General features: G+C 39.6%; 1 protein-coding gene across 1 annotated transcript in view; it reads left to right on the forward strand.

Moving 5' to 3' along the window:
- LCT (lactase) overlaps positions 1 to 14,266 on the forward strand; it is a 39,649-nt gene extending 25,383 nt beyond the window's left edge. The window contains exons 9-17 of the mRNA XM_089523041.1: positions 252 to 520; positions 1,060 to 1,350; positions 3,764 to 3,962; positions 5,213 to 5,415; positions 7,568 to 7,665; positions 8,699 to 8,833; positions 10,160 to 10,383; positions 11,678 to 11,918; positions 14,071 to 14,266. Coding sequence (XP_089379167.1) covers positions 252 to 520; positions 1,060 to 1,350; positions 3,764 to 3,962; positions 5,213 to 5,415; positions 7,568 to 7,665; positions 8,699 to 8,833; positions 10,160 to 10,383; positions 11,678 to 11,918; positions 14,071 to 14,266 — 1,856 coding nt within the window. The remainder of the gene's footprint in view (positions 1 to 251; positions 521 to 1,059; positions 1,351 to 3,763; positions 3,963 to 5,212; positions 5,416 to 7,567; positions 7,666 to 8,698; positions 8,834 to 10,159; positions 10,384 to 11,677; positions 11,919 to 14,070) is intronic.
- Positions 14,267 to 14,943: the final 677 nt, after the last annotated feature.

A 14,943-nucleotide genomic window follows, 5' to 3' on the forward strand; every position in this document is an offset into this window, starting at 1 on the left:
TAATGTTCCTGAGAAGTCTGCATTTCAGAGATTCTGTTTTCTGCGCAAATGTATACACACTTGGCTAGACATAAATCCCACTTAATTTAATCAATAGGGTTACTCTGAGAACATGTGGATAGATGTGCTTGCCTGTTGCTTCTGGCAAATTAATACGTAATTTCTCACAATTACTTTTTTCTCACTATTGCATTGATTATATACACTACAAATAAGTTTTTTTTAAATCTCTTATTAAATTATTATTTTAGCTTACAAACTGGATGGCGTGAATCTTAAAGGCTATGTTGCTTGGTCTTTCTTGGATACTTTTGAATGGGTAAATGGTTATGAGCCAAGATTTGGCCTACACCAGGTTGATTTTGAAAATCCGAGCAGACCACGAACTCCCAGAAGTTCTGCTATATATTACACTGAAGTCATACGTCAAAATGGAATCCCACTGCCAAAAGATGATGAGTTTCTTTATGGAGAGTTCCCAAATAACTTTTATTGGAGCGTGGCGACAGCATCTTATCAGGTTAGTAAATCCTGAGAGGAATCCTATTGGTTAATCCCAATTAAAGTAAACCCATTAAATCAGTTATTCAATGGTGAGTCAACACAAAAGCAAGTCAAGTTGATTCAATGGCCCCACTGTAGCCTAGAGTAACAGTAGGATTTTGGCCAGTGTTTTAAAACAAAAGTTTATTGATTATTTTGTGAAAACAAATCCAAGCATTAGTTTTGTGTAAAAGAAGCAGACAGTATATATGAGAATAAATACTATCAACCTGTGGTATGAGAAGAGAAATGTAGCTTTGAAATATGTTTGCCTTGATGACAATGAGTCTCTGGGGTGAAGAATGTTAAGATTGGGTAGTCGCTGGTTCAAATTGTTATTGAACCACAGCAGTCACTGAGTGTCCTTTGACCTGCCACATGCACTGTTTCATAGACTAATCATCCACACAGGTTTGTGAAATTAAAAACAGAAGGGAGGGTTATGTACATCACCTTGATTCCTTTGGAGAAAAGATAGATTATATAACATGTAATGTATAACATGTTTCATCAAAGACTGAAGGAGCCTGGAGGGAAGATGGGAAAGGCCTCAGCATTTGGGACCAGTTTGCTCATACTCCTTTGAGAATCAATAATGATGAAAATGGAGATATAGCTTGTGACAGCTACCACAAGATGGAGGCAGACTTGGCTATTCTGAAAGACAGCAAGGTGACTCATTATCGCTTTTCCATCTCCTGGCCTCGCATTCTTCCCGACGGGACCATCAACCATATAAATGAAGCTGGCCTGAACCATTATGAGAAGTTTGTGGATGGTCTTCTAGCAGCCAATATCCAACCTCAGGTAAAAGCAGAGCAGTAATTAGCTTCTATACAGGCTATATCTAGGTATAAAGATACACTAAAATAAAATGTTAAATTAGATTATACTAATTATCAATAGAGATAAGTATACTCCATGGGCTCCATCAGAGCTAGTCCAAACATTAGGCAAACTGAGGCACTTGTTTTAGGTAGCAGATGGTGGGAGGTGGCAGAAGCTGTTAGAAGAGAGCTGCATGCCATAGGTACTGCCTTACATCTCATAAGTTAACCTGTTGCCTTCACATATGGTAGAAAATGCTGTCCCATCAACAATATTGAAGAAAAAGTCAAATAGCCATCCAAGCTGGCTTTTGTATATGGAACGGGAGAGGAAGAAACTATCTTATTAGCTTCAGATACCAAAATGTCTTGAGCCGACCTTAGTTCTAGTTATAAATACTTTCAGTTCTCAGATATTTTTGGCACTACGAGATTACTTAGAAAACAAGAATTTCACTTTGTGTATTTAATACAAAGAGGTGGGGACTGAAACAAATACATACTGTCATATTGTAATCAGAAGAACCAAGCTCTATGGGTGACGCTTGTTAAACAAAACTGAAGCCTATTAATGTTGGCTGTTGGTTACAAAGGTGGTAGGATATATTGGGATTTTCCATGTTAAGCCTTCCTGAGGTTAAGAAACTGGAAACAGTTGTATCTTTGTTGCAAAGCTGATCATGGAAATCCAATTCTCTGCCTTTAACACAGTATCACTGGCAAGTTGTTTTGAGTGTCATTGTGGGCAGAAAGGCAAGATATTAAACATACAAGCAAACAAACTTCCTATCTATCCCAGGTTATACTGTTGACTCCAAGACTGGAGTTTCTCCCAACTGTAGTCTTATGGGCCTGAACAGACAGGCCAAAATAAAGCTGCTTCGGGTCATTTTGGAGGTATACTGTTTAAATGATGCATGCATCCTAAGAGGTTGTAAGCTGCGCCAAAGCCACACTCTTGTCCTAAGGAATGGAGCACAGCTTTGGCACAGCTTCTGGGTTCTTAAGATGGGTGTGTCATTTAAACAGCATACCTTCAAGTGACCCAAAGCAGCTTTATTTTGGCCTGTCTGTTCGGGCCCTTATGACACCTTTAGTCATCAATGGACCTGTCCGTGCTGCAGAATACAGTCACTCTTCTTATACACTGATTCTTTATACACAGATTCAAGCATCCATGGTTTGAAAATGTTCAAAAATGTATAAATTTCAAATATCAAACCCTGATTTTCCAATTTTTATAAGGGACACCATTTTGCTATGTCATTATATTTAATGGGACTTGAGCATCCACAAATTTTGTTATCCACGGGATATCTTAGAACCAAACCCCAGCGTATATCAAGGGTCTACTGTACATTATGTTCTTTTCCTTCTTCTTCCCCCGGCTTAAAAGTTTAAAGATTAACATGGCAATCCTTTTTGGCCTTATGTTTGAGTGTTGTCAGAGATAGCTAAGAACTCATGCATTTTGTGGAAATCATAGAATCATAGAGTTGGAAGAGACCACAAGGGCCATCCAGTCCAACTCTCTGCCATGCAGGAAATCTAAATCAGAGCATCACCGACAGATAGCCATCCAGCCTCTGCTTAAAGACCTCCAAGGAAGGAGACGCCACTACACTCCGAGGAAGTGTGTCCCACTGTCGAACAGCCCTTACTGTCAGGAAGTTCCTCCTAATGTTGAGGTGGAATCTCTTTTCCTGTAGCTTGCACCCATTGTTCCAGGTCCTAATCTCTGGAGCAGCATACTGCCCCCAAACCTGTAATTTTGGGATTACACAGCTGTAGCGCTGTAATTCCACTTAATCTGCCATAGCTGAACCCTGTGGAGTCCTGGGGTTAGTAGAAGATCTCTGGCTGAGGATTTTAAATGACCCTTCCCAACTGTCCTTATTTTCTAATCACAGACTGAAAGTCTTTTTCAGCTGAGCATTATGTGTTAAAGCCAATATTATAGAGAAGATCTGGAGATGTATGGGGTAGCTTTGGTGGGGGACGGAGTTGGTTATGCCAAATACAATCGACCCACACACACACACACACACATAATTTGTGGGTCTTAGGGACACATCCCCCTGCAAATGTGAAAAAACCTGAAAATATATCTGAGAACACTTTTCTAAGCACCTGTAGGTCCTCCAGCATGGCTCTATGGTCAACTTAATTTTTCAGTGGCAGGGGCAAGTACAGTAGTCCATGAATAATCAAATCTGTGAATGCTTATCTGGAAAATGGGGAGGGATGGCTGTAGTTTAAATTACAGGAAAATATTACATAAATCTTTAATCATTCACCTCTTGTCAATCATATTTTCACTCCTATTGTTATAGAGTAACTGAGCAACTGAACAAAAACATCAGATATTTTAAAGTGCATCCTTCTATTTGTAGGTCACTATTTACCACTGGGACCTCCCCCAGGCCCTTCAGGACGTTGGCGGATGGGAAAACGAGACCATAGTCCAAAGGTTTAAAGATTATGCAGAGCTCCTATTCCAAAGGCTTGGTGAGAAGGTGAAATTTTGGATTACCGTGAATGAGCCTTATGCTATTGCTAATGTTGGTTATGGTTATGGAGTATCTGCACCAGGTAAGATGTTGGATATGGGTAATTTGCTAACTGCAATCTGGTCTGATTTGCAGGAAGGGTGCTCTGAAAAATCAAAAGATGATGATTTAAATGAACTTTGGTGGTTACTTGGGTAGAGAACAGATTTGCACTCAAGATTCTGTATCCATACAGACTTGAGGCAGGAAATTTAGGAATCATGTATAATGCCTAGTATTTCAGTAGTTCAGAAATGAGAAGCATAAGTCACTGAGATTTCTAGAAACACTATGCAACAAATCAGGTCTTCAGTCCTTTTAGTCAGAAGAGGCAGCAATGTTTCCCTCCCATTCCTCTTCAGTTTTCAGTTCAGTCATTTCCTTCTCTTGGGTGGATATCAGAGGTGTGTGTCCTAAACACCATAAACTGGGGTGCTCTGGTGGAGGACAGTGACTTGTCACCAGTGTGAAAGTAATACCACAATTATATAATAGCTTATACTATGTTTAAATATTTAGGCTGAACATAAGATGCCTTGAGCCCCAGGACTGGGAAAAAGCTGGGATATAAATAAATGAACTGATAAAGTAGTATCAGTAGTATGAGTATTATTATTAGTATTAAAGTTGTCCCTACGTAAGGTATTAAGAGTGTCCCTTTGTTAATGTTGGCCTCAGGCAGCAGGTTTGCAGGTGTCATGAAAGAACATCAAGTGGCTAGTTATTCACTTTGCTGTTGTATTTTTACTACTAGTGATTGGGAGATTTAGTAAGAGTTTATACCGCACATGCCTAAAACTCAACCAGCCTTGCTCCATGGCTTGGAGTAGGGAATGCCATTTATTGCTCTGCCTCAGGCAGCAACACAAATTAGGCCAACACAGTACAGTAGGGTGAGATTTGTATCTGTATCTTACAACAGCTTGGAACTATCCCTTTTTATGACTTCCTACCGGTGTTTAGTCCTAGCCAAATGAAGGAAAGAAATCGACCCATGGAGACTACTTGCACGTCTATTAAGCAAACTCATTCTTAATTATGTTTCTGACCATGTAAACAAACTGACTCTTAATTATGTTTCTGGGAGCTCTCTGTGCTGCCAACCATGTAGTTAAAATGATAATGAGAAATGCCCATTGATAGAAGGAGATAATTTGGTATTTGTCTTGAGGGCTTCTCCTTGTTGAAAGCTCAAAAACACAGAATGATTGGACAATCCAATTAAAACTTACTACCTGTAGCTCCAGCTGGTTCCAGTACTGCAGTGTATATCCCTTTCCTATGTCTCCCTAGGCATCTCTGCCAGACCAGGCCGAGCTCCATATATCGTGGGGCACAACTTGATCAAGGCCCATGCAGAGGTTTGGCATCTCTACAATGAAACATATCGTCCAAAGCAAAGAGGTTTGATTTCTCTTTCCATCAGTTCTGATTGGGCAGAACCAAAGAACCCTTACAAGCAGGAGGACATTGATGCTGCTAGGAGATATGTCCAGGTAATGTGATGACTCTGTATCCTCTAACACAAGGGTAGGCAATCTTTTTGAGCCGGGGGCCAGGTTGCTGTCCCTCAGACAACTGGGGGGCCGAAGCCAAAAAATAAATAATTAAATATTTTTTTAAAAAAATTAAATATATAAATAAACCAGGACAAATGTAGGACAAAATTTTCAAATGGAGGACACTTTTTTAAAAAAAATGGAGGACACGCGAAAAAATTTGCTGATTTTTAAAAAAATGTTAATATAAATGCATGTTTCCGAGGCTTCTATAGACAATTGTCCCCCAAAGGCCCCGGCGGCAATCGGCGGCAGGACTGGGCTGGGGCCGGTCCCAAGGCCTTGCCGGGCTGCATTCGGCCCGTGGGCCGCAGGTTGCCTACCCGTGCTCTAACACAATGGTCCTAGCCTTGGCTGGCTGTGATGTGAGCTGCAGCCCAATAACTTCTTTGATATTTCCTGTATTGCTATGTACTTTATATGTATTAGCCTACTAGCCCCACCACCTTTCCCTTCTCCTTTTATGTCATGTCTTTTCAGATTGTAAGCCTGAGGGCAGGGAACCGTCTAATTAAAAAGATTGTATGTACAGCGCTGTGTACATCTACAGCGCTTTATAAATAAAGGTTAATAATAATAATAATAATAATAATAATAATAATATTTCACAAAGATTGGGAAACCTGCGAACCCATCATTTTACAGATGGTGAAGGCAGCATTCTTGTGTGCTTAATTTGATTGACTGATTGATTTGATATCCTACTTTCCCCCCAAGATGGTATTCAAGGTGAGGTAAAACAGGCACGTAGCCAAGGGGGGGTTCTTGGGGTCCGGACCCCCCCCTTCCATTAGAAAAATGAATGGTGTGTGCCGCTGCACCGCTGCACCCAAGCCCCATTATAATGGTGGCACTTAGTCTGGAACACCCCCCCCTTCCTAAAATCCTAGCTACGTCCCTGGGTAAAATGATTTTAAAAGATCAAGCTAAAACATCAATTTACAAAAGTTTAAAAAGGAATTAAACATCAATATTATTAAAACATGATTAAAACAGTTAAAACATGGGAAACATATTTAAAACATGATTTCCAAGAAAGACTTTAAAAATACAGCACACTATTTTACACATACTATTAAAATTCAAAGGCTTGTGTGAATAAAAACATCTTCAACTGCCCTCAGAAAGAAAGCAGGGAGGGGAATATTAGCCTATCCATATTTGCATACATAATAAGATTTCTTGGAGACTGAACCCAAGTCTAAGCATGAAAATCATTTATGTTTCATAAACACATTATCCACATATCCTGTAGGTAGTTGTATACCCAATATTCTTAATAATTTTGTATGTGAAACAAAGTTCGGTACACTGAACCACTGGAAAGCAAAGGTGTCTCTATCTCAGCCACCCATGTGGACAATTTTGGATTTTGGAATATTTTGGATTTCAGAATTCCAGATAAGGGAGATTCAGTCTGTAGTAGATTTGTATGACCTGAAGAGAAATTAGAACTAGGTTCCCCCAAAGCCCTATGGCAAATCTCACTGGATTGTATACCATCCAGTGACTGTCTGGATTGTATATAAAAGAGGTTTGAGTAGCAGTTGTCCACATATCTGTTGCAGATATTTTTTGGTTTCTCATCAAAGAGAGCCTTGAGTTGAACAAATTTTGTTGATATATTTCACCTGATTCACTATTTGCATCTCTCCACAAAAATATCCAAATCCTGGTGGTCTAGGGGCTGTGTAACGTTTTGGGAAATTCAAGTTCTAGTTCCTACTGTATTATAAAACTCACTACTGACACTGTGTTACTCAGTCTAGCCTATTTCTCAGTCTGTCCTATCTCACTGGGTTTTTGTTGTGAGGGTGAAGTTAGAGAGCCATGCTTGTATGCCTCAAGTTCCCAGGAAGGAAGACAAGATAATAATGTCAGCATCAACCCTCACAACTTGCTTTTCTTGGATACAATGGGCTGTTTATGCTGTCTCTTTGAAGCTATTTTTCAAAGTGAGTAAGAGTGAGTCTTTGCCTTTGACTGTTGATGGAGAATTGGTAATTATTAAGATTATGTGGAGTCCTACCGCAAACAACAACAAACAAACAAAAATATTAATGATCATCTTTTTATTTTGTTGTTATAGTTCTATATTGGTTGGTTTGCTCATCCAATCTTCAAAAATGGAGACTATAATGAGGTGATGAAACGAAGGATACAGGAGAGAAGCCAGGGCCAGTCACGGTATTTATTAATTTGAAGCATTTTTACCCCATTCTTCATTCCCAAAACACTCCCAGAGCAATCAAAAAAACAAGATAGTCTTTTGCTTGCAGCGTACAGTCAAAAAGGTCACAGCACATAAGGGGGAAAAGGATGAGGATGGAAGAAGCATGGATTGATGTCAGACACACATATTTAGAATTAAATAGTTATTTTAATGGAATAGTTCTTTTAAAATTTTAAATAGTTCTTTTAATTCCACACTGCAGAAATAATCCTGTTTGACACCACTGACTATCATGGCTCAATGGTATGGAATTCTGGGATTTATAATTTGTAGTTTGGTGAGATATTTAGCCTTCTCTGTCAGAGAGCTCTGATGCCACGATAAACTACAAATCCCAGAAATTCACAGCACTGAGCCATGACAGTTAAAGTAGTGTCTACCTGAATTATTTCTGCAGTGTACCTGCAGCCCTAGTATTGCAGGGAAGCAGAAATGGGTGGTGTGTGAGACAGACTGAGCAAAGGGCAAGTCTCCAAAGATACCTACAGAAAATGATGGGACTCAGGATAGCCCATCCTCAGAAGATTTGAGGGGGCTCAGCCTGAGAACATAATAGTTTTAAAAGCATGCTAGTGGGGAAAATACCAAATGATAAGCATAGATGGGAAGTAATGCCATCCATAAATTCAGTTTTTCGTCATTGCATGTGAAAAATTTGCACGATTGTGATGTTGCCTGTGTTGATACATAATTACCATGAACTTCCTATAACATTGATGGGAATACTTTACGGAATGCTATCACTTAAATTTTAGGGGAAGTGCCAGATTTGAATGTTATGCTTCTCCCCTTTGGACAAAGTGAAATATATGTTCATCCATTTATTGATTTTTATGTTAACATCCAAGTGTTAACGTAAGTTCTTCTATAAAAGCCGTTTGGCTCAGTTTAAAAAGATAGTTAATAAAGTTAAGCGGATAAGCATGACAACACTTTGATAAATGGATTAATCAGGATCTCTTTCCTCATTTTGTTTGTATGATGCAGCCTCCCTGAATTTACTGAAAGTGAAAAGCAGAGGATTAAAGGTACCTATGACTTTTTTGGACTGAATCATTACACCACCATACTGGCATACAACCTCAACTATCCTGCTTTTATTGCTTCCTATGATGCTGATAGGTACGTTGCATGCAAGACTGACAACTGGTGCTTGTATTAAATGGTTATCGTTACCTGTAGATGCGCTCACACATAGTATTCATAAGCATCTGTACTGCACTAAGCAATATTTGAGAAAAAGCCGATCAATCTAAACGAAGGGATGGGGAAATCTTTTCAACCAGATGGTCTGAATTTTTGTTTAGGAGGGGTCTTGAGTAACCACATTTAAGCGATAGGTGGGACTAAGGGCTGCGCTAAAGATAGAGTACATGGAACCAAAGCAAAAGTTGGTGACAGACAGATGTAATTCATAGTAATTGACTTTTTCCCTCATCAAGTATACAAAGCAAATGTCTGTTCTGTACATATGCACTCAAAATATGCACTCAAAATATGCCCCAGTACAACAGTTTTCTACCTGCAAAGTACAGCTCTGTCCTTTGTAGAGTACTTAAATACTTTCACTCACATTATCTCCAGTGGTTGGTCATGGATGAGAGCAAAAGAAGTTTGAAAGCTCAATGGGGAATACATATGACTGGAAGTTTCTCCTCTCTCCCTTAAACTATTCAAGGAAATATACATGAAGAATTTCCTCTTGGGCTCTCATTCTAACAATGGGAAAAACCATCCCTGAAAGGCATCACTAGATCTGGGTATTTTTTGTGCACAGAAAAATTGATATGTAGTACCCAAGAACCAAAGGTCCATGCGCCCTGTTCAAAGTGACTTTGCTACTACTACTTACCTCAAGCCCACAGGATTGTCCTAGTGCCCTTTCAGTTTGCAGAGTTATGGTACCATGATTCAGCGGAGGCATCCGGTGGGTTTCTATAGAAGAACAGGGATTTGAACCCTGGTCTCTAGAGTCATAGTCCAATGTTCAAACCAGTATACTATGTTGCTTTTTATGAAAATGGTAATTTGTCTCATATTTAATAAAGACTCTTTGGGTCAGGAAGGGGTTGGGAATAGATTTCTTGTATCATTTTTATGCCAGTCAGTGTTATTCAGTGCTGTATGTCTCCTGCTTGCTCTTGTTGCACAAAAAATAAAATCTTATGCATTAGGAAGGAGGCTTTCTGATTGCCTCTGCTACTAGTTCATTAACAATATGTACAGAGCCCCCTCTGAAAACGATTAACTGAGAAGCTTTCATATTGAACTCAAAATACATATTGTGTGCTGCATCTCGATGATCAACCCATCCATCCAAATAGAAAGATGTTGCTGTTGACTATTTTCTTGGCTTTGTTGACAATAGAAGAACATAATAATAAAAATAGCTGAAGTTCATAATTTGGCATACATCAGTCTTTTCACTTGTTGTTTTCACTTCTGCAGAGGTGTTGCCTCCATAACAGACCACAGCTGGCTGGGTTCTGGCTCTTTTTGGTTGAAAGTGACCCCATTCGGCTTTAGAAAGCTCTTGAAATGGATCAAGGAAGAATACAATAATCCAGCTATTTATGTGACTGAAAATGGAATTTCAGAACGTGTAGATGAGGGCTTCAATGATACCTGGAGAATACATTACTTAAAAAGTTACATCAATGAAGCTTTGAAAGGTATATGGCATTCTCTCCATTCTATGTTTCCAATTAACCACCAAAGTGCAGGAGATAATTGTTTTGATCTTGTTTGATCTGATTCCATTCAATTTGTTCCCCTTCCCTTGCAATATGGTAACCACATGCAACATGATAAGCTTGGGAACCCTGCACTCCCTGATTTATTTAGTAAATGCAGCATGTGTGGGCCTGCTGTCCTATGGTTCCCATCTGCAGCAAAAGCAACTAAACAAATCATAGTATCATTTTTCATCGGAACGTGGAAGCATACAGTGCTGTGCACTGCTTCACCATCAACAAACCAGAGGAAAAAAACAATAAAACCATGTTTTATTTTTTATTGAGAAAGAATAAGCCTGGGCACCTGCTCCTGCCAAATTTGCATGGCAACAATCAAACCTTGGAGCAATTAGGAAATATGCATGAGCATACTTCTCATGCCTATATGATGAGGGCCCACAATTCTCTATACTGCCACTAAAAATTTGTGAAACTCATTTTGAATATCTGTGGGGAAAAGGGGGTGTTCATTAAGCAGCATTCCCAGATTCACTTCTGCAAACCTATTCCTCTGACTTTCGAAGAATTTCTGTCTGAATGAGCTAGTCAGTATTGAGAAAGATTGCTTTGAAAGGTGGCAGACTCAGCTCCTTTAGATGTTTAATAATGTCTATACCTTCAGTATAAATAAGCTAAGTAAAGGGTAGTTACTTTGAAATGCAGTCTGTGAAAATTCATTTTATCATCTGTTTGCCTAGGTCCATGAGGTGGATCTACCATTAGGTCCCTGCCCAACTAGTTCTTGATACTGTTCCCAACCAGTAGGGATGTACAAGAGGCACTTAGACTTTGCAAAGGAGTCTGACTCACAAACTATATGTAGTTGGCCCTGTCTAGTAATCCAACATGTTTTACTTCCCTAGCCCCTGTATGCATCAGCCACCACTGCTGAGGACTTGATTCACTCTGTGCTCTTACAAGTTGTCCAGCAGATTCAGCTGCCCACATCAAGACTGTAATCCTATACATTATACACAAAGTAACACATAGGAAGCCCATGAAAGAAGTGGCCTATAGCCCATGAAAAGTTACAAAATCATACAATTTGGTGCCTAAAGAATATTTGTTGGTTTTGCTGCAACAAATTAAAATGGAAAGGCATAGCTCTGAAAATCAATATATTTCCTTAGGGATCAGTTTCAGTGTATTGTGTGTGATTTGCAGACAAATCATTCATGCACTGGACTGCACTGTATAAAAACTTTTGTCCTCCCTTTTTACACCTTAACAGCAATTGTACATGATGGTGTTGATCTGCGAGGTTACACTGTATGGAGCTTGATGGACAATTTTGAGTGGGCAGTGGGCTTCGCTGAGAGATTTGGGTTGTATTATACTAATTATACAGACCCAAATCTATCCAGAATTCCAAAGGAGTCTTCAAAATATTATTCCTCTATCATTCGGTGTAATGGCTTTCCAGATCCAGCCACTGGGCCCCATTTGTGTCTAGAACCACAACTTGAGGGTAAGTAAATTACTAGTTCAAATTTTTGAACTAGATTCATATGAGAATTGGTTAAAAAGTCCTACACATTTGAAACATTGACAGTTTATGCAGGGTATGAATGAAGTTTACTCACATAAGGCCATTTAAATTTCTTTTATACATTTTGCTTTATGTTGCTGTTATCTAACTGGGAAGGAAGGTGGCATTCAGTGATAAAATGGCATTAACTCAGGTTTTAACTGCATCAGCTTGTCCATGCCATGGGGTGTTCAACAATTTAAGTCTAGGTTTCTTAGACTGAAATTGTCAAGACAGAAGCTGCATCCTGAAAAGTCAGTAAAAGAGACTGCAATGAGGTGCCTGCCTCCTGCTCAATTCAGTATGGACAGACATATACTGCATTGCAGGGAGGCTATGGGGGAACAGGTTGAGTTGAGTTTATATGCTTCTGGAGTGCTTAAATACTGTAAACTGACTAACAGCCTGTAGGGCAAAATTGGGGAACCTGTGGCTTTCCGGATGTTGTACTGTGATGCCCATTAGCTCTAGCTAGCATATATGACAGTGATATTACTTGTAGTGCAATAACATGGACCATGTTGTTGTTGTTGTTGTGTGCCTCCAAGTCATTTCTGACTCCTGGTGACCCTCAGGTGAGCCTATCATGGGGTTTTCCTGGCAAGATTTGATAAGAGGTTTGCCAGTCTTCCCAAGGCTTAGAGAGTGTGACTTGCTCAAGGTTACCCAGTGGATTTCATGGCTGAGACAGGGATTGAACACTGTCAGTGCTCAAACCACTATGCTACACTGGCTCTACCAAGGTACATTCACACCTAGCAATGGCATTACTTAAAGCAACAGGCTTGATTATGAGAGATTCATAAGAGCATTTAATATGAGAAAACTAGATGAAGTAAATATCAGAACCCCAATTCATAATAATTATTGGATGCATTTGCTGTTTTAGCATATAAGTGCATATACAATAAAATTGGTACTGTTCATGTGTGTGAACAAAGATAAGAAAGTGCAACCAATAAAGCAGTGCCAATCTCCCACAGCCTGTGAATGCCTATGCAGCAGCACAAATGAGCCCTTGTACTAAGATGAAGCATTAGACAAGAAATTACGGCTGGCATACTGCTGGTGAATTCTGCTGGTGAATTATCCTGGTGTTAAGATGAACTTATGCTATTGCAATTCACTCTTGGGTTCATTGCAGGGGGTCAGAATTCTGTTCTGACCAGACAATGATCAAAATCTCCACCCATCCACTTGTAAGCAGCACTGCCCCCCTCATGGCCTTTTCCATGAAATTGTCAGGGTCATGCCTGTGTATATTTCTGTAGCTGGATGTACTGTGACAGGCATCTCTGCCTAGACCTCTAAAGGTCCTTGGGAAAACCTTGCTTATGACATCTTTGGAGTACATCCAGCTACAGGAAAATGGCTGGATGCATCTTTCCCCATCTTTATGCTCTGAGAGCACACAGAAATAGTCACAGCTGCAGCTGCAGCAGCACTGGGAGACATAGCTACTGAGAAGTAACTTTGTGATACATGTATGTCTCCTAATGCAGAATTACAGGCAATGTTTTGAAGCCAGTGGGTTAAATCCATACTTTGAATAGACCTCCTCAAAGCAATAGGATCTTAGTCTCAAGAATGCTGGAGCATATATAATAACATTTACTCATATCCCATTTCTGGGTGTTCTGTCTTCCCCAGAGGGGAAAAAAACCAGTTAAATCTTTCTCCAGCATAAAAGTAGCTATGGTCATGTTTCACTGGACTTCAGTGCATGCTTGAGGCAACTGAGGTTATTTGGTTACGTCTTTTCTTTCTTGCCACTTCCTTGCATCTCTGCCTTCCCCAAAAACCACTCCTGAGAGTTTTCCAACCTTCAGAGAGAGGGGAAAAAAATCATACAGGGCTCTAACTGCAGTGAAGGATCCAGCTCACGCTCTAACCCAGTGATCTCACAGATGGATGTTTTCCAACAATGGGGCTGTTAACTTATCCTGGGAAGGTTTTTCTTCTTTGCAATTAGTTTGAAAACCACTAGAGAAAATGTCCTTCTACTGAGTGTGTGGACCTAAGAACTGTTTATAAACTAAGGCCTAAATGCTTCACTCACAAATCACTTTCTTCCTAGGTACAAGTCTGCCACCTAGCATCACAACCCAGCCTACGGATAATTCAACCATTGAGAAGGTACAGTTTTTGGGACTGGACTTGACTTCATCTCGTGCAGAAGCAGCCCTTTATGCACTGTTTGCTCTACTCCTGGTGGCTCTACTAGGTCTTGCAATTTTTTCATATGTATATAGTAAGAGTACCCAAAAAATCCACAGAAAAAGTAAAATGTAAACCACAATACAGATTTTGTCTTACTATCTTGAACAAACTTTGGCAGAAATTTTGCTAAGGTTCATTAAGTACTATTAAGAATAAATGGTCAAAAATATATGGGATATGTGGAGAGGTGGGCATTTTCTTTAGAAATCTATTCAGTTTGCAGTTTTAAATCCCAGGGCCAGAAGACAATTTGGACTCTAAATCTGTTTATGACTGTATACACTAGGTATTAATACACTCTCCTAAAATGAAATGATCACGAATGCCTGTACCTGCCATGTCTTCATTTTAATTTAATATTACTTGAGAAAAGCTGCTCTGGATGGCTGAGCCCCCTCTGGAGAAGCATGAGTGAAAAGAAGAAAAAGGTCACCTCCTTGATTCTGTCCTTAATGAGGGAACTTATGATAGATTCTGGTACTTTTAGGAGCCTCTTCATTCACTGCGTGGGCAATCTGGTTTTTAATTTCACTATACTGGAAAAAGTTCTTAACAGGAAAAAGGCTACTGGGTTATTTCTTGAGTAGCACTTCCAGTTATACTTTTACAACAAATGTAAGTGACAGGCAGTTTCTTTCTCAAAAGGGGTGGATCACTTCAAAAACTGAAAATGTGGTTGGTGTTATTGAGGCTCTTTGTGAGCCTGAGCTGAAACCACTACACATTGTCACATGGGCTGTACTATGCTT

Source organism: Sceloporus occidentalis, unplaced genomic scaffold, assembly GCF_023333645.1.
Source record: "Sceloporus occidentalis isolate IW3139 unplaced genomic scaffold, rSceOcc1.0.p SCAF_4, whole genome shotgun sequence".
Classification (NCBI taxonomy): domain Eukaryota; kingdom Metazoa; phylum Chordata; class Lepidosauria; order Squamata; family Phrynosomatidae; genus Sceloporus; species Sceloporus occidentalis.